At 43.4% G+C, this 27,317-nt stretch overlaps 1 protein-coding gene across 2 annotated transcripts in view; it reads left to right on the forward strand.

Moving 5' to 3' along the window:
- The window catches only part of REEP3 (receptor accessory protein 3), a 209,254-nt gene that overhangs the window by 172,522 nt on the left and 9,415 nt on the right, over nucleotides 1–27,317 (forward strand). For both annotated transcript variants that reach the window (XM_073548305.1, XM_073548304.1), the window contains exons 6-7: nucleotides 3,827–3,974; nucleotides 27,161–27,309. In XM_073548305.1, the coding sequence (XP_073404406.1) occupies nucleotides 3,827–3,974; nucleotides 27,161–27,309 (297 nt within the window). The remainder of the gene's footprint in view (nucleotides 1–3,826; nucleotides 3,975–27,160; nucleotides 27,310–27,317) is intronic.

Genomic DNA, 27,317 nt, shown 5'->3' on the forward strand with positions numbered 1-27,317 from the left:
AGAATGATAATTCCCAACGGGGAAGGTGTACCAAAAAGGAGCAGCATGATGGATGTGCATGTGCAGAGCTGATCCAATCTAATGGGGATAAAAGTTTAGCATTTTACCGATTAGTGCTGATCCCAGCAGTTGACCGCCACCAATTAACAAGTTAACACCTATTCTGTAGCTAAGTTTTCAACTGAGAACCGATTTTCAAGCGACAACCTTTTTAAAGTGCTGGACCTGATTGGGTGATATCCAAGGAACCCTGAAATGAGAATCGCTGTATTATGTACAACCCAGTCTAGGTCCTTTACTAACACAGAGAAGCAGTTTTCACTTGGGCGTTCCTGTAATAGATGCAGTAGAAAAACTTTTTGTTCCTACAAATAGACATGTCATTCAGTGTTAAAATGTAGCCTATAGAAATTCTATTGATTGTACTTTGTGGCGATTTATGATGCATTGCTTGTATTACCTGTTATGACAACACCCCAAGTTCCATTTCTTTAGCAACCTTCCACGACAGCATAGGAGGAGGTCGTCTCCACACCCTAATGAAGCACGAAAGGTTAAAAGGTCCCTCCCACCTCCCTCTCACCAGTGTCTTTCCTGTCCCCCATGGGGCATGGAGAGGTCTGGTGTGCTGTCTGGCCGGCTGCTATAGCATACCTGAGGAAAAGTTTCAGAGCCGGGCAGTGGTGGTCGGTGGCGCAGCCTTCCCTCCTCCGTTCTGCTCCCGCCTTCTATTGAATCCGGGACTGTTCCTGGCCCTCACTTCCGGGGTATGTGGAGCTGTCATGGCGGCTCCCATCCTGCTGCCAGCGCGCGGAGCTCGCCGGCGCCTGCTGTGCCTGCTCCAGGACCCAGGGAGGAGGAGGGGGAATCAAACTGACGCGCTGAGGGTGGAGTTAACCCATTATTAACCCGCCGGAAGACGCCGACAGGTAAGGCAAATCCCCTACTGTCATGGACGGTTCTTCCTGCCCTGCATCTGCAGAGCCCAGCGCTGCCCCAGCCACAGTGAGTGTTATCTGGGGTGGGTCCAAGTGGTGCGATCCGGGATAGAGGTCCTCAAAAAAACTTCTCCCCCTCTCTTTTTATAGGGAGAAAAGTCTGCCCATAAAATCACCAATACCTCCAGCAAATCAGCAAAGTGTGCCATATGCAGTACGAAGCTTCCCTCTAATTGGGAGAAAAAGTTGTGTCAAGCATGCACGGATAAAGTGGTCAGGGCTGAGCACCCGTCATTAATTGACGAGATCCGCAGCTTGGTCACCCATCAGGTTCAGACCTCTTTAGCCTGAAGGGTGCCGCCAATCTTCAGGCAGATTTCCTAAGCAGAAAAAGCATCCAGCCTGGCGAATGGACCTTGAACAAAATAATCTTCCAGAAACTAGTCGACAGGTGGGGCCTCCCCGAGGTGGATTTACTAGCCTCAGGAGAGAATGCCCAAGTGGAAAACTACTCACTAAACCCCAGGGACAGGTCCCTGGGAGTGGATGCCTTTGCCCACAGGTGGAGGTTCCATCTAGCATACGCCTTCCCGCCAGTTCCAATCCTTGCTGCAACCCTGAGGAAGATTCGAGAGGATCAAACTCCAACCATCCTAGTAGCTCCGCTGTGGCCAAAGAGGAGCTGGTACTCTCTGATAACGCAACTGCGGGTGGAGGGGCCATTCATCCTACCCACGGAAGACGACCTTCTCTTGCAGGGCCCTCTACATCACCCAAACCTCCGGGGAATGAGGCTGGCGGCCTGGCTACTGAAGCCCAGATCCTGAGGGCCAGGGGTCTTTCGGAAGCGGTAATAAAGACTCTCCAGAAGTCTCGGAAACCAGTCACTATCGCTATATATAATAAAATATGGAAGAAGTTCTCTTCATGGTATCTACCAGACTGGCCTGACCCAGAAAGGCACAACATTTCCTGTATCCTGCACTTCCTGCAGAGGGGGCTGGAACTAGGTCTAAAACCTAGCACATTGAAAGTAGAGGTGTCAGCATTAAGTTCTATGTTCGACTGTGACTTGGCCAACCACAGTTGGATAAGAAGATTCATGACATTGGCCACTAGACTTCATCCAAAGAAACTAATAGCTGTCCCAACATGGGACTTGAATGTGGTACTTACGGGACTCACTCAATATCCCTTCGAGCCCTTGTCATCCTGTACTTCTCAGCTCCTCACCTGTAAGGTGGCCTTCCTTTATAGCAATAACTTCAGCAAGGCGAGTGGGAGAGCTCCAAGCTCTCTCGGTTAGGGAACCCTACCTAACTGTTAGACGACTCCATAGTGCTCTCTCTTGATCCATCCTTTCTACTGAAGGTTGTGTCTGACTTCCACAGGTCACAGAATATAATCCTTCCTTCATTCTGCCAGAACCCAGCAAACCCTAAAGAGGAGGTGTTTCACACGCTGGATGTAAAACGTATAGTTCTCCACTACTTAGAGTGTACCAAATTCTATAGAGTCGATCACAACCTATTTATCCATACCTCTGGCCCAAACAAGGGAAAAAAGGTGGCAAAGAACACCATTGCCAACTGGATTAGAAGAGCTATCTCTGAAGCTTACCTGGCGCAAAACATCACTCCCCCTGCAGGGATCAAGGCGCATTCAACGCGGTCTACCTCTACTTCATGGGCTGAGAGGGCAGGTGCATCTTCAGAGCAGATTTGTAGGGCAGCAACTTGGTCCTTCCTACATACCTTTACCAAACATTACAGATTAGACCTTGTATGTAACAGGGATTTAGTCTTTGGCCGAAAAGTTCTTCAGGCCGTTGTCGTCCCCCCCCCAGTGCAGTATAGGTTGTTATGCCTCCTATGCTGTCGTGTAAGGTTGCTAGAGAAAATAGAATTAGACTTACCGGTATTTCGGTTTCTAGAAACCTTCCACGACACAACTATTTCCCTCCCTGTATTCTTGGACAAATTCTGAGAATCTTAAGGTAAGGCTAGTTTCACATTAGCGTTTTTTTGCGCAGCGCATCGGGCGCATAAAAAACGCAAAGAAAAACGCAAAACAAACGCGCGTTTTTTTAACGTCATGCGCACGCTAATGTGTAAAAAAAACGCAGCGTTGTTTGCGTTTTACATGCGTTTTTTGCATGCGTTGGCGTTTTTTATGCGCATGCGTTTTTAAGTGTGACGTTTTTTCCATTGTCTAGAGAACATTCTAGACTTGTTTAACTCAAAAACGCATGCGCAAAAAAACGCAAGCGTGCGCAAGACCATGCGCACGCATGCGTTCCCATAGGCTCCAATGTGGTGTTTTTGCGCATTCCGTGCGCAAGCGTTCGCATGCGTTTTTTTGACGAGACAGGGCGGAACCAAAAATGCAACATGTTGCGTCTGGCGCGCCTGGCGCAAAAGACAAAAAAACGCATGCGCACGAAAACGCAAGTATGCGCAAGACCATGCGCACGTCATGTTAAGTATAGGTGCGCAGTGCGCATGCGCACGGGTGCGCACGATGCGCTGCGCACAAAAGCGCTAATGTGAAACCAGCCTAACCGGTGCTATGGTAATCGGTTAAAAGTCACTGGTGAGAGGGAGGTGGGAGGGACCTTTTAACCTCTAGTGCTTCCTGTCCCCCATTAGGGTGTGGAGATGACCTCCTCCTATGCTGTCATGGAAGGTTTCTAGAAACCGAATTACCAGTAAGTCTAATTCTATTTTTTGTTCACCACTGTTACTAGTTTCATGTGCCAAGCACACGTTGGACACTGCTTTAAAAAACCATGAATAGCTTGTTGGTTTTTTCACTCTGTATTTAATATAAATGTATTGACATAATACAGGTTTTATATTATATGTGTTGTATTTTGTGTCCTTGACCAGGGCCAAGGAGCTATTACGGAACGGCTTAGAAGTTTCAGTATGCACGACTTGACAGCAATACAAGGAGATGAGACTGTCAGTAACCGACTCTACCAGGCTTTACCTGAAGCACAAAAGAAACTTAAAAACACTGGCGGTGAAGGATCTGGTGAGTGATACCATACTGAGCAAGAATTTTAGGCAGGTGTGGGAAATTGAGTGTTTAAAGGGGAATCTATCAATAGGATCAACCCTCCTAAGCTGTCTATATGGGCATGTAGGGCGCAGAAAGTTGCATAAAATGATACCTTGATATCTGCGATCCATTGTCTTTTTCCTGAGAAATGCACATTTTTCTTATATGCAAATGAGCAGGTAAGATCTTTGGGCCGGACATACAGTGGGGCAAAAAAGTATTTAGTCAGTCAGCAATAGTGCAAGTTCCACCACTTAAAAAGATGAGAGGCGTCTGTAATTTACATCATAGGTAGACCTCAACTATGGGAGACAAACTGAGAAAAAAAAATCCAGAAAATCACATTGTCTGTTTTTTTTTCATTTTATTTGCATATTATGGTGGAAAATAAGTATTTGGTCAGAAACAAGCAATCAAGATTTCTGGCTCTCACAGACCTGTAACTTCTTCTTTAAGAGTCTCCTCTTTCTTCCACTCATTACCTGTAGTAATGGCACCTGTTTAAACTTATCAGTATAAAAAGACACCTGTGCACACCCTCAAACAGTCTGACTCCAAACTCCACTATGGTGAAGACCAAAGAGCTGTCAAAGGACACCAGAAACAAAATTGTAGCCCTGCACCAGGCTGGGAAGACTGAATCTGCAATAGCCAACCAGCTTGGAGTGAAGAAATCAACTGTGGGAGCAATAATTAGAAAATGGAAGACATACAAGACCACTGATAATCTCCCTCGATCTGGTGCTCCACGCAAAATCCCACCCCGTGGGGTCAGAATGATCACAAGAATGGTGAGCAAAAATCCCAGAACCACGCGGGGGGACCTAGTGAATGAACTGCAGAGAGCTGGGACCAATGTAACAAGGCCTACCATAAGTAACGCACTACGCCACCATGGACTCAGATCCTGCAGTGCCAGACGTGTCCCACTGCTTAAGCCTGTACATGTCCGGGCCCGTCTGAAGTTTGCTAGAGAGCATTTGGATGATCCAGAGGAGTTTTGGGAGAATGTCCTATGGTCTGATGAAACCAAACTGGAACTGTTTGGTAGAAACACAACTTGTCGTGTTTGGAGGAAAAAGAATACTGAGTTGCATCCATCAAACACCATACCTACTGTAAAGCATGGTGGTGGAAACATCATGCTTTGGGGCTGTTTCTCTGCTAAGGGGCCAGGACGATTGATCCGGGTACATGAAAGAATGAATGGGGCCATGTATCGTGAGATTTTGAGTGCAAACCTCCTTCCATCAGCAAGGGCATTGATGATGAAACGTGGCTGGGTCTTTCAACATGACAATGATCCAAAGCACACCGCCAGGGCAATGAAGGAGTGGCTTCGTAAGAAGCATTTCAAGGTCCTGGAGTGGCCTAGCCAGTCTCCAGATCTCAACCCTATAGAAAACCTTTGGCAGGAGTTGAAAGTCCGTGTTGGCAAGCGAAAAGCCAAAAACATCACTGCTCTAGAGGAGATCTGCATGGAGGAATGGGCCAACATACCAACAACAGTGTGTGGCAACCTTGTGAAGACTTACAGAAAACGTTTGACCTCTGTCATTGCCAACAAAGGATATATCACAAAGTATTGAGATGAAATTTTGTTTCTGACCAAATTACTTATTTTCCACCATAATATGCAAATAAAAGGAAAAAAAAAACAGACAATGTGATTTTCTGGATTTTTTTTCTCAGTTTGTCTCCCATAGTTGAGGTCTACCTATGATGTAAATTACAGACGCCTCTCATCTTTTTAAGTGGTGGAAGTTGCACTATTGCTGACTGACTAAATACTTTTTTGCCCCACTGTAGATCTCTCCGAGAATCTGCCTCCAGAGGTTATTTTAAATGAAAGGTGGACTTACCAGTGTGATACACATGGATCAGAAGAGCAGACTGTCAGTCATTACATGTCCCACAATGGTAACGCCCCTCCATTTGAAATAATCTCTGGAGGTGGATTTGCAGGAAGATCTGTGCTTGGCCCATAGATCTTAACAGCTAATTTATTTATTCCTACTTTTTTCTTAAGACATCGGATCACAGGTATCATGGTGTTTTGTTCAACTTTTTATGACCTGCATGCCCATACGTATAGCTTGGGAGGGTTGAGCCCACTGACAGATTCCCTGTAACAATTGATAAAAATAAACTAACATATTGCAAAGAGAATAAACAGAAGAGAAAGCTAAATCAAATCAATATTTGGTGTGAATGTCCTTTACCTTCAAAACGCCATTAAAGCATCAATTTTTCTATCTACAGTTGCATGCAGTTTTTGAAGGAACTCTGTAAGGAGGGTATTACAAACCATCATAAAGGACTAACCACAGATCTGTGGATGTAGGATTTGCCCAAATCCTTCTGTCTTCGAAATCTCAGACAGACTCTGCGGAGATCAGGGTCCTATGGGGTCCATATAATCACTTACAGGATTCCTTGTTCTTCTGTACTTTGAAGATAGATCGCATTGACATTGACTGTAAGTTTGGGGACATTGTCCTGCTGCAGAATAAATTTTGAGTCATCCTGAAGCCCTCCTGGAAGTATTATATGATGGATAAGCATCTGCCTGTATTTCTCAGCATTGAGGATATCCTTAATCTTGACGAAATCCCCAATTCCCCTTATTGAACTGCAGCCCCAAAATTGCAGGGACCCTCAACCATGCTTCACTGTTGCCTGCAGACACTTCAGCATCAAACTGCCTTCTGTTATTGCCAAATATTTCACATTTTGACTTGTTAATTCAGAACACCTGCCATTTTTCTGCATCCCAGTTCTTATGTTTGTGTGCATAGTTTAGTCGTTTGTCCTCGTTTCCATGTAGGAGGTATTGCTTTCTGGCTGCTGTTCTTCCCTACAGACAACTTCTGGCCACACTTCTCCGAAGAGTAGATGGGTTTGTGTCCCACGGGTTGCTGCCATTTCTGAGCTGATGACACTGCTGGACATCTAATTCAGAAAGGAAGTAAGCATAATGTGTCTTTCATCTGCTGCACTGTATTTCCTTAACTGACCACTGCATCTAGGGTCTTCAGTGTTGCCCATATTTTGGCGTTCAGTGTTGAAAAATACATTATCCATCATGCAATACCACCACTGAGGTTTCTGATTGGTTCAAAATGTATTCTGAAGCACAACAATGACCCAAAACATACAGCCAATATCACTAAGAACTATCTTCAGTATAAAGAAGAATGAGGAGTCCTGGAAGTGATATGGTCTCCTCAGAGCCCTGATCTCAATATCAGTTCTGTTTGGGATTAAATGAAGAGACAGAAGGATTTGTGCCAGCGACATCCACATTAGATCTGTGAATAGTTCTCCAAGATGTTTGGAATAACAATTCAAAAAGTGTGTACCTACAGTTGTGGCCAAAAGTATTGATACCCCTGCAATTCTGTCAGATAATACTCAGTTTCTTCCTGAAAATGATTGCAAACACAAATTCTTTGGTATTATCTAATTTGTCTTAAATGAAAAAACACAAAAGAGAATGAAGCAAAAAGCAAAACATTGATCATTTCACACAACTCCAAAAATGAGCCAGACAAAAGTATTGGCACCCTCAGCCTAATACTTGGTTGCACAACCTTTAGCCAAAATAACTGCGACCAACCGCTTCCGGTAACCATCAATGAGTTTCTTACAATGCTCTGCTGGAATTTTAGACCATTCTTCTTTGGCAAACTGCTCCAGATCCCTGATATTTGAAGGGTGCCTTCTCCAAACTGCCATTTTTAGATCTCTCCACAGGTGTTCTATAGTATTCAGGTCTGGACTCATTGCTGGCCACCTTAGAAGTCTCCAGTGCTTTCTCTCAAACCATTTTCTAGTGCTTTTTGAAGTGTATTTTGGGTCATTGTCCTGCTGGAAGACCCATGACCTCTGAGGGAGACCCAGCTTTCTCACACTGGGCCCTACATTATGCTGCAAAATTTGTTGTTAGTCTTCAGACTTCATAACGCCATGCACACGGTCAAGCAGTCCAGTGCCAGAGGCGCAGAAAAGCAACCCCAAAACATCAGGGAACCTCCGCCATGTTTGACTGTAGGGACCGTGTTTTTTTTCTTTGAATGCCTCTCTTTTTCTCCTGTAAACTCTGTTGATGCCTTTGCCCAAAAAGCTCTACTTTTGTCTCATCTGACCAGAGAACATTCTTCCAAAACGTTTTAGGCTTTTTCAGGTAAGTTTTGGCAAATTCCAGCCTGGCTTTTTTATGTCTCGGGGTAAGAAGTGGGGTCTTCCTGGGTCTCCTACCATACAGTCCCTTTTCATTCAGACGCCGACGGATTGTACGGGTTGACACTGTTGTACCCTCGGACTGCAGGGCAGCTTGAACTTGTTTGGATGTTAGTCGAGGTTCTTTATCCAACATCCGCACTATCTTGCGTAGAAATCTTTTGTCAATTTTTCTTTTCTGTCCACATCTAGGGAGGTTAGCCACAGTGCCATGGGCTTTAAACTTCTTGATGACACTGCGCACGGTAGACACAGGAACATTCGGGTCTTTGGAGATGGACTTGTAGCCTTGAGATTGCTCATGCTTCCACACAATTTGGTTTCTCAATTCCTCAGACAGTTCTTTGGTCTTCTTTCTATTCTCCATGCTCAGTGGTACACACAAGGACAGAGGTTGAGTCAACTTTAATCCATGTCAACTGGCTGCAAGTGTGATTTAGTTATTGCCAACACCTGTTAGGTGCCACAGGTAAGTTACAGGTGCTGTTAATTACACAAATTAGAGAAGCATCACATGATTTTTCGAACAGTACCAATACTTTTGTCCACCCTCTTTTTTATGTTTGGTGTGGAATTATATCCAATTTGGCTTTAGGACAATTCTTTTTATTTTTTTTTCATTTAAGACAGATGAAGATAATACCAAAGAATTTGTTTGCAATCATTTTCAGGAAGAAACTGAGTATTATCTGACAGAATTGCAGGGGTGTCAATACTTTTGGCCACAACTGAGGAAGAATTGATGCTTTGATGCTTTTTTTGAGAATGTAGGGTCATATTAAACTATAGCAAGGAGACTTGGCACTCAAATCATGAAAACTGCTTTTTATTTATACAAGCAATCTGCCAAATCAAACATTTCAGTCTTACTCAACCTTCAACAGTAAAACTGTTAAAAAGTACAAACAAAATTTAAAATAAGTTTTTTTTATCTAATTTTGTTTGTTCTTTCTCACAGTATTACTGATGAAAGTTGGGTAAGACCAAAATGTTTGATTTGGTGGATTGCTTGTACAAATAAAAAGCAGTTTCCATGATTTGAATGCTAAGTCTCTTTACTGTATGTTATGGGGCTGGATCCTACTTGTGCACCAAGCCGTATACACCACGAGTGCCATGTCCAATTTTGAAAGGATCCCATTGACCTGACTTATGCTATGTTTTGTTTCTTCTTCGTAGAAAGGGGATTCTTTACTGTAAAAGCAATGAGATTTTGGTGATCTCTGCCATGTTATATTGTGACAGACAATTCATTAAACAAGTTCAAGAAGGAGGTCTTGTTGCCTTTTTGAAAAATACGAAAAGAGATGGGAAGTCTGGGGATTTATTTTGATGGCCGTAACTTGGGAGTTTCTTTCACATATGGTGAAATTGCAATCAGGTTTTGGCCTGCTTCTGGAACAACACAATAGGATTAGACGTTTGACTTGATAGACTTGTACCTCTTCTTCAAGCTAAGCTACTATACTTTTAATGTCTTTGCCTTTTTCCTTTTTTTTTTAAAGGGACTGTATTATCAGAAAAACTAACTGTTCTTTTAATCAGGCTTTTGTTAAATGTATTTTTATTTTAGATCGTACTAATGTCAATTTTCCATATCTCTATCTTCATAAAAATAGAAATCTTGTCAAAATGTTCACATAATATTGTGCTTCTAGTTCTTGTTCTGTGATTCAGATGACTTATCAGTCTCCTTGCCATTACAGGCAGAATTATAGTGACCAATATCTACTGTATATACTGTACATGTTATGTCATTGTACAGAAGGAGTAGAAGGTGAGCGGTGACATCACATACTGACAATGTTAGATCTAATGTTATCTACTATATATAGTGGTGTTAACACAAGATCCAACTTTCACAGTATGTGATGTCATGGCTCACCTCCTCTTCATGTAAAGTGACTAACCGCTCTATGTATACTAGATAACATAGGATCCACCATTTACAATAGGTGGTGTCACAGCTCACCTCCCCTATTGTAAAATGGCAGATGACTCTTATCTATATTAGATAAAACAAGATCCACTATTCACAGTATGTGATGTCACAGCTTACCGCATACTCCTGAACAATGACTGATAACACCTATAACAGTAGATGACACTAGATCCACCATTCAAAATGTGATGTGCCAGCTCATATTCTCATCATGCACAAGGACAGATAACCCTTCTATATACAGTGCCTTGCGAAAGTAATCGGCCCCCTGGAACTTTTCAGTCTTTTCCCACATATCATGCTTCAAACATAAAGATACCAAATGTAAATTTTTGTTGAAGAATCAACCACAAGTGAGACACAATTGTGAAGTTGAATGAAATGTATTGGTTATTTTAAATTTTTGTGGAAATTCAAAAACTGCTGTCCCCTGCAGATAGCATTGGTGGAGGAGGGGCCTCCGGCCACTTCCTCCACCCATCAGCGTGTGAAACAGCTGACGCGATAATGTCATCTCATCGCGTCAGCTGTGTACCGCCAGAGAGTCAGCGCATCAGAGACAGCAGCAGAAGAGCGCCTGGGAATGGGACCGAGGTGAGTATGTGTGGTGTTTTTTTTTTTTTTTTCTTTTTTTTTTCCATGTGTATGAAAACGGGGGTGAACATGGGATTCTATGGGGGTGACATGCAGCACATGGGGAGGCTATGGGAAGGCTGTATACTGTCATGGAATATATGGGGAGGCTGTGTGAGGCTCATGCATTATATGGGGAGGCTGTGTGGGGCCTCATGCAGTATATGGGAGGCTGTGTGGTGCCTTATTCAGTATGTAGAGAGACTGGGGCTCATGCTGTATATAAGAAGGCTGTGTGGGGTTCATGCAGTTTATGGGGAAACTGGGGCTCATGCAGTACATGGGGATTCTGTGTGGGGCTCATGCCGCATATGTAGTAGGCTGTGTGTGGCTCATGCTGTATATAAGGGGGGGTCAAAGATATATAGGGGGTGTCAGCATAATTATGCTCAATATTAAGTGATACAACTACCGTATATACTCGTGTATAAGCTGACCCCCCCCTAAATTTGCCACAAACTGGGAAAACTTATTGACTTGCGTACAAGCCTAGGGTGGAAAATGCAGCAGCTACTGGTAAATTTCAAAAATAAAAATAGATACCATTAATAGTAAAATTGAGACATCAGTAGGTGAAATGTTTGAATATCCATATTGAATCAGGAGCCCCATATAATGCTCCTTACAGTCCATGATGGCCCATAAGATGCTCCATACAAAATACGCCACATATAGTGCTGCACAAAGGTTAATAATGCCCCATGTGATGCCCCTTAACCCCTTCCTGACATCAGACGTACTATCCCGTCCACGGTACCCGGGCCCGTATGACCGTGGACGGGATAGTACGTCTACCGCGATCAGCGGCGCCCACGTGGTGAGCGCCGCTGATCGCGGCCGGGTGTCAGCTGATTATCACAGCTGACACCCGGCACTATGTGTCAGGGGCGGTCATGGACCGCCCCCGGCACGTTAACCCCTTGCACACCGCGATCAAACATGATCGCGGTGTACCGGGAGTTAAAGGGAAGCATCGGGAGGGAGGGGGCTCCCTCCGTGCTTCCCTGAGCCCCCCACGGCAGCGCAATGTGCAGCGCTGCTGCGGGGGGCTCCTATCCTCCAGGCCCCCGAATCCAAGATGGCGACGGGGGCCTTCGGGGACCTGAGGAAGCTGGCTTCCTCAGTGCCTGCAAAGCGCAGGCAAGAGGAAGTCTTCTTCAATGCCTGTGACAGATTGCTGATCTGTCACAGTGATCTGTGATGTGACAGATCAGCGATGTCCCACCTGGGACTATGTAATAAAGTAAAAAAAAAATTAAAAAAAAATGTAAAAATAAATTAAAAAAAATCGCCAAATTAGAAAAAAAAAAATATATATTCCCTCAATAAATCCATTTTTTGGAAATAATAATAAAAAAAAAACCAATAAAAGTACACATATTAGGTATCGCCGCGTCCGTAATGACCCGCCCTATAAAACTGTCCCATTAGTTAACCCTTTTAGCGAACCCCTTAAAAAATAAAAATAAAAAACGAAGCAAAAAATGATGATTTATTATCATACCGCCAAACAAAAAGTGTAATAACGCGCGATCAAAAAGACGCATATAAATATCCATGGTACCGCTGAAAACGTCATCTTGTCCCGCAAAAAACGAGCCGCCACACAGCATCATCAGCGAAAAAATAAAAAAGTTATAGCTCACAGAATAAAGCGATGCAAAAATAATTATTTTTTATATAAAATAGTTTTCATTGCATAAAACCGACAAAAACATAAAAAAACGACCTAAATGAGGTATCGCTGTAACCGTACTGACCCGAAGAATAAAACCGCTTTATCAATTTTACCGCACGCGGAACGGTGTAAACGCACCCCCCCAAAAGAAATTCATGAAACGCTGGTTTTTGTTCATTCTGCGTCCCAAAAATAGGAATAAAAAGCGATCAAAAAATGTCACGTGCCCGAAAATGGTACCAATAAAAACGTCAACTCGTCCCGCAAAAAATAAGACCTCACATGACTCAGTGGGTCAAAATACGGAAAAATTATAGCTCTCAATATGTGGTGATGCAAAAACTATTTTACAATAAAAAGCGTCTTTTAGCGTGTGACAGCCGCCAAACATAAAAACCGCCATAAATAGTAAGTCAAACCCCCCGTTATCACCCCCTTAGTTAGGGAAAAATAATAAAACTAAAAAAAAAGTATTTATCTCCATTTTCCCGTTAGGGTAAGGCTGTGTGCACACGCTGCGGATTAGGTGCGGATTCATCCGCGCGGATTTTGCAAAATCCGCAGGTGAAACCGCAGGTCAAAAGACCTGCGGATTGCTCTGCGGTTTTGTCCTGCGGTTTTTCATCTCCTCAATAGAGGAGATGGCAAACCGCAGGAGAATCCGCAGAAAGAATTGACATGTCAATTCTTTCTGCGGATTGAAAACCGCAGATAATCCGCGCGGAAAATTCCGCACCGTCTGCACTGCGGTTTTTGATTCCCATAGGGAATCATGGTACTGTACACCGCAGCAAAAACTGCTGCTTGTCCGCAGCGGCCAAAACTGCTGCGGAACCGCAGCAGAATCCGCAGCGTGTGCACACAGCCTTAGGGTTAGGGCTAGGGTTAGGGCTCAGATTAGGGTTAGGGGTGTGTTGGGGTTAGGGTTGGAGTTATAATTGGGGGTTTCCACTGTTTGGGCACATCAGGGGCTCTCCAAATGCAACATGGCGTCTGATCTCAATTCCAGCCAATTCTGAGTTGAAAAAGTCAAATGGTGCTCCTTCCCTTCCAAGCTCTGCCATGCGCCCAAACAGTGTTTTACCCCCACATGTAGGGTATCAGCCTACTCAGGACAAACTGCAAAACAATTTTTGGGGTCCAATTTCTCCTGTTACCCTTAGGAAAATAAAAAATTGGGGGCAAAAATATCATTTTTGTGGAAAAAAAATGATTTTTTTATTTTCACGTCCGAGTGTTATAAACTTCTGTGAAACACTTGGGGGTTCAAAGTGCTCACCACACATCTAGATAAGTTCCGTGGGGGGTCTAGTGTCCAAAATGGGGTCACTTGTGGGGAGTTTCAATGGTTTAGGTACATCAGGGGCTCTCCAAACGCACATGACACCCGCAGACCATTCCATCAAAGTCTGCATTCCAAAACGTCACTGCTTCCCTTCCGAGCCCCGACGTGTGTCCATACAGTAGTTTTCTCCCACATATGGGGTGTCAGCGTACTCAGGCCAAATTGCACAACAACTTTTGGGGGTCCAATTTCTCCTGTTACCCTTGGGAAAATGAAAAAATTGGGGACTAATTGATCATGTTTCTGGAAAAAATACGATTTTTTTATTTTCATGCCCTGGCATTATAAACTTCAGTGAAGCCCTTGGGGGTTCAAAGTGCTCACCTCACATCTAGATAAGTTCCTTAGTGGGTCTAGTTTTCAAAATGGGGTCATTTTTGGGGGTTTCCACTGTTTAGGTACATTAGGGGCTCTCCAAAGGCAACATGACACCCGCAGACCATTCCATCAAAGTCTGCATTCCAAAACGTCACTACTTCCCTTCCGAGCCTCGACGTGTGCCCATACAGTAGTTTTCTCCCACATATGGGGTATCAGCATACTCAGGACATATTGGACAACAACTTTTAAGGTCCAATTTCTCCTGGTACCCTTGGGAAAATAAAAAAATGGTGACTAAAAGATCATGTTTGTGGAAAAAATACGAATTTTTTATTTTCACGCCCGGGCGTTATAAACTTCTGTGAAGCACTGGGGGGTTCAAAGTGCTCACCACACATCTAGATAAGTTCCTTAGGGGGTTTAGTTTCCAAAATGGTGTCATTTGTGGGGGGTTTCCACTGTTTTGGTACATCAGGGGTTTTCCAAACGCGACATGGTGTCCGATCTCAATTCCAGCCAAAAACGTCAAATGGCGCTGCTTCCCTTCCGAGCTCTGCCATGCGCCCAAATAGTGGTTTACCCCCACATGTGGGGTATCAGCGTACTCAGGACAAATTGCACAATAACTTTTAGGGTCCTGTTACCCTTGGGAAAATAAAAATTGGGGTGAAAAGATCATTTTTGTGGAAAAAATATGATTTTTTAATTGTACCGCTGTACGTTATAAACTTTTGTAAAGCCCTTGTGGGTTCAAAGTTCTCACCACATATCTAGATAAGTTCCTTGGGGGGTCTAGTTTCCAAAATGGGGTCACTTGTAGGGGGTTTCCACTGTTTAGGTACATCAGGGACTCTCCAAAGGTGACATGGCGTCCAATCTGAATTCCAGCCAATTTTGCATTGAAAAAGTCAAACGGCGCTCCTTCCCTTCTGAGCTCTGCCATGCCCCGAAACAGTCGTTCCCCCCCACATATCAGGTATCTGCGTACTCAGGACAAATTGCACAATAACTTTTGCAGTCCAATTTCTCCTGTTACCCTTGGTAAAATAAAAAAAATTGAACCTGAATTATTTTTTTTATGAAAAAAAGTTAGATGTTCATTTTTTTTTTAAATATTCAAAAAAATTCCTGTGACGCACCTAAAGGGTTAATAAACTTCTTGAATGTGGTTTTGAGCACCTTAAGGGGTTCAGTTTTTAGAATGGTGTCACTTTTGGGTATTTTCTATCATATAGACCCCTCAAAGTGGCTTCAAATGTGATGTGGTCCTAAAAATAAAATGGTGTTGTAAAAATGAGAAATCGCTGGTCAACTTTTAACCCTTATAACTTCCTAACAAAAAAAAATTTTGGTTCCAAAATTGTGCTGATGTAAACTAAACATGTGGGAAATGTTACTTATCAAGTTTTTTGTGTGCCGTATCTCTGTGATTTAAGAGCATAAAAATTCAAAGTTGGAAAATTGCAAAATTTTCAAAATTTTTGCCAAATTTCCATTTTTTTCACAAATAAACGCAAGTTATTTGAATGAAATTTTACCACTAACATGAAGTACAATATGTCACGAGAAAACAATGTCAGAATCACCGGGATCCATGGAAGCGTTCGAGTTATGACCTCATAAAGGTACAGTGGTCAGAATTGTAAAAATTGGCCCGGTCATGAACGTGCAAACCACCCTTGGGGGTGAAGGGGTTAAAGGTTATGGCCACATAAGATATTCCATAGATTATGCTCCATAGATTATGCCCCCATATGCTGCTCCATAGTTTATGCCCCCATATGCTTCTCCATAATTATGCCCCCATAATATTGCTGCCGCTGCAAATAAAAAAAAAAAAAAAGACATACCTCTCATCGCTGGGGGCCTGGTGCCGGTGTCCTGAGCAGGCGGTAACAGGTTCTGATGTCACCGCTGGCTCAGGACTCCGGCACTGGCGATATTTACCTATCCCTGCTCCATGGCTGCACGTCGCTCTGTCAGTGACGTTCATGCAGAGGGCGCGGCGCGCACTAACTATGTCACTACACCCTCTGACCTAAACACAGGCAGAGGACGTGGAGGAGAGGACAGAGTAGCGCGCAGCGATGGACTGTGGACAGGTGAATATAGCTTACCCCCTCCTGGCGCAGTTTCTGCAGCCCCTGCTTCTCCCCGTCTCCGTTCCTTCCTTCATCAGTCACATGGTACCACTCATTAAAGTCATAAATATGTGCATATTCATGACTTTAATGAGCGGTACCATGTGACCACTGAAGGAAGTAGCCTGAGACCGGGAGAAGCAGGGGCTGCAGAGACCGCGCCAGGAGGGGATGAATATGACCTGACACCCCCCTCCCCCGCCAAACCCCTGGTATATGACTCGTGTGTAAGCCGAAGGGGGGGGGGGGGGTTTGGGACGGACTTTCAGCCAAAAAAGGGCTGAAAATCTCAGCTTATACGCAAGTATATACGGTAATAATAATAAATTAATAATGAGTATAATTAATTTCAAGCTATTAGTTCGGCCCTCCACAACAGTCATGGTATCCACCCTTCACAATGTGATGTCACAGCTCACCTAATCCCCCATCCCTGCACAGAATCCCTTGCTCAGATCAGAGCATGAGCAGAAAATACTTCATCAGGAGCTGATCCAGCCAGGTGCTGCTTATTTACATGTGGCTGTTGAAAAAAAAATCAAACAGGAAGCTTGAATTGAATTTAGGCCTAGTGGCCAGTGTGCAAATTGCAAGATTATTTTATTTTTTAACGTTTAGATATAAAAACAAACTATCAAACATTTTTTTTAAAATACATTTAACCTAAAAACATTTCAGCCATAGGTCATTTACGAGTGACTCATTCCTTTTAAGATGCTATGTGTACAGACTTGAAAAATGGATTTCAGATAGAATTTTTTTGAGGAAAATATCAGATTTGGTATTTGTAAAGGCATTGATGATCCATTGCACTAAAAATGGCGTGTAGATGGAGCAGGCGAGACATTGCGGGGTCATTACCGCCTCGTGGGTCTGGGGGCAGTTGATTTGCTATTTATGGAAGGCCCGTCTGTGTCGCCTCCAGTTATTTATCGTGATTTGTGCTCGTACCGTCGTGGTAAACGTGTCACGGCCCACGTTGGTGGCAATACAGGTGTGACGGCACAGCGGTCACACACCTGGCTTGCTGACGGTTACTGCTGCAGGAAAACCAAGTCCTCCTTTCTAATATGTAATCAGAGTGTTAATCTCCGCACCATTTGCACCGTGTCTGGCTGATATATTGTTGTTTTTCCCCAGACTCTTGACTAAGCCTATCTAGCAAGCTTCACGGTGATGGAATACAATGAAGAAGATGTAAATTCATAAGCGAGTAGGAGAAAAAAAAAAAGATAATAAAAAAGATTTGAGAAGCCAGTCTGGGAATGGTTGAGCTCTGTGCCGACATGACTGCAATACTCAATGCGCTGCTCGTCTACCAGGAATTTTAATGGCGCAGCTCAGAGCCTCATGCCGAGCGCCACGTTTCTGCAAATTGAGAAATCTGAGGCTCCCATAAAATAAAACAGATTTTTAGATTTTTAGCGTTAGTCACTGTGGACGGTATTACCAGTAAATAGGCGAGTGTTAGTAATGGAAAAAGTCCTCGAACTAATTCTCATGTTCACCGCAGGGACTGCCGTTTCATCAAGGAAAACGAAATTCAGATGGTTATTGTAATCCAAATAATTTGGGACGTTTCATAATAATCTGTGCGTTCATAGATGTGATGTAGAACGGTTTGTTTTGAAAAGAGACAGGAAGTAGGAAATAATGGAACCCAGATGTCGCGGCTCCGTGTAAGACGGCATGGCGCTACTGCCACCTACTGGTTCTTGGCTGAATGTGTTTCTACTGTGAAAATACAAACAGAAAGGGATGGTTTCATATATGAGAGAATCAGTCAACACCATGGATCCTACAAAACTTGCCACATATCATATTGATTTGTCATATAGGCTCCATTTGGTTGATAGAGTATTCCACCTTTTGTCAGATTTATATAGAGAGCATGAACGACGTAGTACTAAACCCAATAGGCTTGTGTCCCCATGATGACACTTTTTGCCCAGCGTTATTACTGGAATGTTGTGTGGCTCCGAATCTTCATCCATTGACATTGGTCCTACTGCGCCACTCCAGATGGGAGATTTAAGGCAACCGTATTCTGTAGCAAAAAGTTTGCTGAACCCACCGAATTTGTTGTGATCGACCAACCATATACTGTTGTTCAGGTTATCATGTCTGTCCCCTCGCGATAGATGGTACCGGGGTGAAAAAGGATTCAGCTGGTGGGATTTCAACTCCTGGTTCTTTTGTGTGATACATTAATATGCCGCTGCCAGATGACTTTCTGCTGCACTTTCCTATCAGGATTTCTGTGTATGGGAGGGTCATGATGGGAATCTGTTCAATGGTCATCGGCTATCTAATGTGCATAGCCGGCTATGGTTCGGCAATATGACCCCATGACCACAGTAAACGCCTAACGCTGTTAGAACTTCTAGGAGTTAATTAAAGGGCTGTCTATTTACAGTCCTATTTTATTTGAAAGGCTCTCGAAAAAATGATAGTATGTTTTTCTGTTGCTGGTATAAGGCAGAGTAATTTGCCAAAGTGTTTAATCACTTATTAATGCCACGAAATAAGACAATTAGAGTCAATTTGATATCCATGTAATATCCTTACCATCTCCTATTGGTCAGGAAGGGAACCACAATTTCTGCTCCTGCTAATTGGTAAAAATCCAAACTATGGAACCCCCCCCCCCTCAATTCACTCAGAATTCTCATTTGAAAATCAGTTTATTTTTCTTCTAGGAAGATCACTAGCATCGGACTACACAGCAGTTACTGCTTTTTTTTAAATTGCCTATCAGAGTTACTGTATAATATTGAAATTTAAATGAGCCTTGTAATGTTGGGCAGGAAACATTCACAAAGAATGTTATAGGCATTCTGACATGGATTATCAGAATAAGGAGACCAGCTTGATTAGCTCTAGAAGATAGATTTACTAATATATGCAGTTTGTGAAATCTGGTGACAGATTCACTTCAGTGTTCTCTGTTTACAATTTAAAGGAGAAGATTTAGTCTATCGCTGGCAGAAACTTTTGCTCAGTGCCTTCGCCCGTCGCCCCCATATGTTGGTCGGTCACACACACATTGATTTGGTGGTGAGGAGCTTGCAGAGTTTAGAAAGTTGGATCAATTGTAAGCATACAGATTATATTTATACACTTTTTTTTAAAAAAGTATTCTTACTTTGTATCATTTTTTCCACACCTGCCTAAAAGATTTCTGCAGCGCTGCATATATTTATTACATGACACTTACAGGGGTTGGACAAAATAATGGAAACGCCTAACGTTTTGGCATCATAATCTTCGAACATGTTATAAACATGCAAACCGTGACATATGGTAATATTTTGTAGTTGATTATTTGTGTTATGTGATATGTGTATGTAAATTAACCGTTTGTTTTGCAGAATTGTAAGCACATTGATGAGAACCTGATACCAATGGCAGACCTCTCAGATTTTCAAAGAGGCCAAATTGTTGGTGTTCGTATGGCAGGCGCTAGTGTAACAGAAAGTGCCCGAATGCTTGGCGTGTCAAGAGGTACTGTCTCCAAAGTAATGACTGCGTTTGAAAGAGAAGGAAAAACGTCCACAACAAAGCACAGATTCGGCCGAAAGTCGAAGTTGACTGAGCGAGACCGTCGGACTCTAAAGCTAATTGTGAGAGAGGATTGCAAGACCATGGCTCCGAAAATCACTGCTGAGCTCAATGAACACCTACAGAACCCAGTTTCCAAGAAAACTGTTCATCGGGAGGTGCACAAATCTGGATTCCACAGAAGAGCTGCAATTAGAAAACCGCTGCTCTCAATGACAAATGTTTCCAAGTGTTTAGAGTGGTGTAGAAACCTCCAGAAGTGGTCCCTCAAGCAGTGGAAACGTGATATTCTCAGACGAATCATCGTTTACCCTATTTCCGACCTCTGGCCCAGTGTACGTTTGGAGACAGCCGAAAGAAGCATTCCATCCAGACTGCCCTCTCCTAACAGTAAAACATGGTGGAGGTTCTGTGATGATCTGGGGTGTTATTTCATGGAGATCCGCCAGGCCAATGATATCCTTTCATGGAAGAATTAACAGCTGAGATTATTTAGGCATTTTGGGTGACCAAGTGCATCCTATGGTTCAAGCACTGTTCCCGGAGGGGAACGCCATCCTTCAGGATGATAACGCACCAATTCATACAGCTAGAATCGTTAAAGCATGGCACGAGGAACATTCTAATGAAGTTGAGCATCTCATCTGGCCCCCACAATCCCCAGATCTCAACATTATTGAGCATTTATGGTCGATTTTAGAGATTCAAGTTAGGCGTAGATTTCCGCCGCCATCGTTGCTCAAAGATCTGGAGGGTGTTTTAACTGAAGAATGGGCTACAATTCCTTTGGAAACAATTCACACCTTGTATGAATCCATACCTCAGAGAAATGAGGCTGTAATCGCCGCAAAAGGTGGAGCTACACCATATTAAACTAACTTTTGTTGATGTTTCCAGGTGTTTCCATTATTTTGTCCAATCCCTGTATGTGGTTGCATTTTATCTATGGATATCTTGGGGTAATTAATCCTCCCAGTGATACCACAAGATGTGCCCAGTTTTTATAATATAATGATCGGAGTGTGATCCAGCAGGGCTGTGGAGTCAGTCTGTGTCCATTTTGTTGGAGTTGGTATAAAATGGACCGATTAAAACTCCTGAAATATGCAATACAGTGGGTTTAGTAGTACAATGGAAAAAATTTAAAAAAACAAAAAAAAACACATATGAAAGGTATACTCACCGAACCCTGACTAATGCCCTGACTAATGCACTAGCAGGATGCAGCAGACCTCCATTGATAAAGGTTGGGGCAGCACAGGTGCAACCCACTGATGAAGACAGCCAGTAACCAATCAACCGGCCCCTCTTTTGCTTGGTTACTGGCTGTCTTCATCAGTGGGTTGCACCTGTGCTGCCTCAACCATTATCAATGGAGGTCTGCTGCATCCTGCTAGTGCATTAGTCAGGGCATTAGTCAGGGTTCGGTGAGTATACCTTTCATATGTGTTTTTTTTTTAGTAGTACAGTTCAAGATGTGCTGTAAATGTTTTCATTAGATTTTGGGGAAGTTATGAAATGTCCTTATAAATGTCTGTTCTGTTCCTGATCTAAGGGTCGGGGTTTTTAGTTGAGATGAATCTGTGCTGCACTTTATGCACATGCTCTGTAGTGACCACTGCTGTGGAGTCGTAGATGAGATGAATCTGTGCTGCACTTTATGCACATGCTCAGTAGTGACCAGTGCTGTGGAGTCATAGATGAGATGAATCTGTGCTGCACTATATGCACATGCTCAGTAGTGACCAGTGCTGTGGAGTCGTAGATGAGATGAATCTGTGCTGCACTTTATGCACATGCTCAGTAGTGACCAGTGCTGTGGGGTCGTAGCTGAGATGAATCTGTGCTGCACTATATGCACATGCTCAGTAGTGACCAGTGCTGTGGGGTCGTAGCTGAGATGAATCTGTGCTGCACTATATGCACATGCTCAGTAGTGACCAGTGCTGTGGGGTCGTAGCTGAGATGAATCTGTGCTGCACTTTATGCACATGCTCAGTAGTGACCAGTGCTGGGGAGTCGTAGATGAGATGAATCTGTGCTGCACTTTATGCACATGCTCAGTAGTGACCAGTGCTGTGGGGTCGTAGCTGAGATGAATCTGTGCTGCACTATATGCACATGCTCGGTAGTGACCAGTGCTGTGGGGTCGTAGCTGAGATGAATCTGTGCTGCACTATATGCACATGCTCACTAGTGACCAGTGCTGTGGGGTCGTAGCTGAGATGAATCTGTGCTGCACTATATGCACATGCTCAGTAGTGACCAGTGCTGTGGGGTCGTAGCTGAGATGAATCTGTGCTGCACTTTATGCACATGCTCAGTAGTGACCAGTGCTGTGGGGTCGTAGATGAGATGAATCTGTGCTGCACTATATGCACATGCTCAGTAGTGACCAGTGCTGTGGAGTCGTAGATGAGATGAATCTGTGCTGCACTTTATGCACATGCTCAGTAGTGACCAGTGCTGTGGGGTCGTAGATGAGATGAATCTGTGCTGCACTTTATGCACATGATCAGTAGTGACCAGTGCTGTGGAGTCATAGATGAGATGAATCTGTGCTGCACTTTATGCACATGCTCAGTAGTGACCAGTGCTGGGGAGTCATAGATGAGATGAATCTGTGCTGCACTATATGTACATGCTCAGTAGTGACCAGTGCTGGGGAGTCATAGATGAGATGAATCTGTGCTGCACTTTATGCACATGCTCAGTAGTGACCAGTGCTGTGGGGTCGTAGCTGAGATGAATCTGTGCTGCACTTTATGCACTTGCTCAGTAGTGACCAGTGCTGTGGGGTCGTAGCTGAGATGAATCTGTGCTGCACTTTATGCACTTGCTCAGTAGTGACCAGTGCTGTGGGGTCGGAAGTCTGGAAAATTGAGGAGTTGGAGGTTTGGCTTACTGATTCCACAGCATATTGTCACTGTTCTCTAGAGAAGCCTCCAGGGAGAAGAAAGTGTTTTTATTACTTTGGCTTTGAATAATTTTTATTGTGTTTCAAGGAACAATTCTCCTACACCAAGGGTTTGATTCATCAAGACTGGCTTTGTTCGCCTCTGGTCTTGATGAGGGACGTGCTGGAGTCAGATGCTCCTGATTCATGAAGGTGTATTATAGAGCTGTAGTGCTTTTAAAAGGTATTGATCATTTAATAAAAAATAAAGAGTACCGTATTTATTATAATGGCTATAAATTGGTCGAAATGTTTCTAAGGACACCAAAGTGGTGTTTTGACCAATCAATAGGGTCATAGGCGCTGGACCCCCACCAATCGGCCGCACATAGTGGCCACAATAAAATGTCTTTTTTTAAAAAAAAAAAAAAAACCCTTTTAATATACATACTGAAATATACTACACAGACTGCAATCCTAATGTCATCCCACTTGGTAAGCGAAACGTAAAATATTGCACTTCATTATGAGGTTTGGGTGCGTACCGGTTGATCTCCAGCCAGGCAGAAAGTCCCGCTAATTAGTAAATCTACATGCTGAAAGGTAAATGGTGTCATTTTCATTCACTGATGCTTCGATTTGTGACACACATTAACCGGTCTTTCACGTTTATTATGACTATGTAATACACGTTACAGCTTTTGTTCGCAGACCATGCAGCATTTGAATGGTTAATATCCACTTTATACCGCACTGGTAGAAGTGTTTAAACCATATATTCCTTTTACTGTTCCTCAGCTTCTGTTAGTCTTGGCTTTCTGTAATGTTTTATCTTCCTATTAGAAAGTTCTACTATTCCAAGTTCAACAAGGCTCTTGCCTGTGAAATTCTGTTTATCCAAGACAGAGCAAAGAGCTGTTCGACATTGCTGCCTCTCTCTCGTTCCAACTTGTCTAGTCTCTTCTCCAAGGATATCCAAATACAGCATACCAGCGCCTCGTATAAAGTATATCTCAGGGTGTTGCTTCCTAGCGATGTATATACATATATGGAGCGAGCCTGTCTGTTTAACTTGACTGTCGTTGTCCTGTGACTAGCTCCAGATTTTACTTTCCATATTAATGTGAATTATGCTACACAGAAAATTGTCCCCAACATCAAGGCTCAGTGCTGGGGGTTTTAACTCTCTCCCTATATTAGTGCTTGGCACCCCGTGGTATTAAATGCTGTGTTATTCATACGGGACATCACAAGCCGTGCCAACAGCAACTTAAGCCCCAGCCAGGAATTTCCTTCCTTTTCCTCGTTTCCCTTCCTTGATTTCTTCCCTCCTTTATTCCTTTTTGTTTTCCTCCCTTCCCTTTCATTTCCTCCTTTCTTCATTCCCTACCTTCTTTTCCTTGATTCCTTCCCTCCTTTCTTTATTCCTTCCTTTAAGTCATTGATTCCTTCCATTTATTTGTCTTCCTTCCCTTTCTTTCCTACCGTCCCTTAATCATTCCTTTGATTCCTTCCCTCCCTCCTTTTATTCATTCCTTTTGTTCCTTAATTCCTTTTTCTTCCTTCCCTCACTCCTCATATTAGGTAGGGAATGACTGTAAAGCAGCCTTAAAAGCATTTACTTGCATACATACATCTTTGCCTTATTGGATAACCCTCTATACTTTAACAAAATAGTTTTCCCACTAGTATCTTAGTGATCAGCCATATTTCAGGACCGCACATTAGTTGACAGTCCTAAGGAAAGTTCTAAACCTGTCTGGACGGTTAGGAGGGCCCAGCCCACTACCCGCTCTATGAGGCAAAGATAATCTCAACCCTTCACTGATCACTAGGCAGGAAATGGAAGCATAGCAGAGATTAAGGGCCCCGTCACACATAGCGACTCACCAGCGATCCCGACAACGATATCAACTTGTCAGGATCGCTGGTGAGTCGCTACATGATTGCTGGTGAGCTGTCAAACAGCTTCACCAGCGATCAGCGACGCCGAGCGGGCGCAGTCTGTGTACGTTAGTTACCAGCGCGCTGATCCAGGGAGCTGGTTACTAAGGTACACATCGGGTTTCTAAGCGGCGTGCGTCACTTAGATACCCGATGTGTACCCTTGTTACCAGCTCCCTGCACCGGCACGCTGGTAACTAAGGTACACATCGGGTTTCTAAGCGGCGTGCGTCACTTAGAAACCCGATGTGTACCCTTGTTACCAGCTCCCTGCACCGACACGCTGGTAACTAAGGTACACATCGGGTTTCTAAACACTGTGCGGTGCTTAGAAACCCTGCGTTTACCCTAGTTACCAGCGCGCTGATCGCTGGTCTCCCGCCTGCCACACGCAGCGATGGCCATTCCAGGACGATCAGCGATAACCGGCAAGGGGGCCGGTCGCTGGTCACACACAGCGATCTCGCTGGTGAGATCGCTGTTGCGTCACAAACCTTGTGACTCAGCAGCGAGATCGCTATGTGTGACGGGGGCTTAACTCTTGTGTTCTCTGATTTCTATTTTCTCTTGCTTCCTTTACTTCTCGAATAGATAGTGGCTGGACTACCAGCGATCATTGTCATGGCTCAATCTAACAATATGCCTTTACTTTGTAAGACTACCCTTATATCATTCATGGCAGAAGTGTGCGGATAGTCTGTTCACTGTGGTTATAATCCATCCATATAATTCCAGTTTAGTATATTCTGCCGTTACTGAAATTATTGGGTTAACATTTTACCTTTAAATGTAGTTTTTGTCAAATGTTCTGAAGATTTAAAGCTCTGCATGTCTCCACAGAGACTTATTTTGGCACGTGGTACATAAACCATGATAATAACCCATGTCCTTTTATTAGCAGAATAACTCTGTATTCAGAAAAACAAATCTGTTGGGTTTTGTAATCACTCACTGTTCTATTTAAAGAGGACCGGTCCCCCACCTGGTGTAATTGCTGCTCATCTCCTCAATCTGCTGTTCTTGTTTAGTTCTGCGCCTCTTTATTCCTGAGCTATAGCCCCCTCATCCATCTATTGAGTTGTTTATAGCCAAGTGGGCGTGGTCCTCAACTCTTCTGAAAATCTTAAGGCTCACACCCCCTTGACTAACAAGGTGAGATTATATAGATATACAGATATAGATGATATATAGGAAAGAGATGGCCATATCTCAGGGATGGCGAGGTGCCGAAACAAAGAACACTGCATCATATCCGGAAGCGAAAGGCATTTACATCTGGTCAAAAAATGCTTATTTATAGCAAGAAACTGGTCCTTTTTTTTTTAAATCCGATACCTGGATGCTCTTGTATTACTGTGTATTTAAATGGAATATGTCACCATGAAAATGACGTTCGTCTGCAGGCACCATGGTATAGAGCAGGGTAACTGAGCAGGTTAATATTTTAGTTTTGTGAATAAAATATTCAGTATAGCCTGAGTTTTCTTCATTTAATCCTCTGTTATTTCTGGGATTTTCAGTCCAGTGGGTGGTCCTATCAGTGACTGACAGCTTTCTTTGTATAAGTGTGTATATAGAGAGCTGTCAGTCCTTGATAGGACCGCCCACTGGACTGAAGATCCCAGAGATCAACATGCTGTAAAAGGAGCAATTACAAAAAACCCTGTTGGCAGAGAATAGAAGATAAATGTTTCATTGTTGAGGCCCCACCAATGGGACCCTCGGTGATCACTAGGACATAGATTCTTAGGAGCAGTCGAGCAATTGTTCTTCTCAACGTCACTAATTGGAACTATTTCACTGGAGAGAAGTACGAATGCACGAGAGCTGCCCTCCCACTCCTCACTGTGGTCATAGTGGCGAGGAGATGCACCAATATTACAGGTGTTTGGTTGTGCTTGCACGGCCCAGCTAATGATTTGTAAGAACTTTGTCAGGCTCCGTAGACACGGCTCTACCATTTAAAGAGACGGTCAGCCCAAAATGATTGTTCAAACCAAGTACGGGCGCTCTATGCTTCACAGCAGGGCTAATCATGTACATCCACCTTCCCACCTACTTGTTTTTTTATCTATATCCTCCCCCCTCCCCTTTTTCTGTGACATATCTGGCTTTATAAAGCCAGAGAAGGGCATAGATAAATGGAAAACAAGTAGGTGGCATGGTGCCATTTAAATGTTTGCCAAGGTTGTATGGAGTGCCTGTACTTAGTTTGAACAGTCGTTCTGTGCTGACAGTCCCGTTAAATGATCTCCTCCACAGTTCATGGTCTAATACAAGCATGATGCTGAATTTGAGTAACTTAGTACATTTTTTTTTTTTTTTTTTTTGGATTGGTCTTGACTTCATCATGTTTGAATAGTAATTTGTAATCCATTACTTTTGGTTCCAGCTACATGTAGTTCAGTCTTTTATTTCGATTCACATTTCAGTCTTTTACTTTTTGATTTTTGTAGGATTCAACTCATTAAGAAAAGAGTCTGAAGATGACAAGTCTGATGAAGAAACAGAAGGGGCACACTCGGAAGACGAAGTGTATGCACACAAGGGGCTTCGGAGATCACAGAGCATGAGATCTGTAAAAGTCGTTAAAGGTCGCAAAGAGGTATGCGC

The sequence above is a fragment of the Dendrobates tinctorius genome, unplaced genomic scaffold, assembly GCF_039654945.1.
Source record: "Dendrobates tinctorius isolate UK_male_01 unplaced genomic scaffold, ASM3965494v1 ptg000156l, whole genome shotgun sequence".
NCBI lineage: Eukaryota > Metazoa > Chordata > Amphibia > Anura > Dendrobatidae > Dendrobates > Dendrobates tinctorius.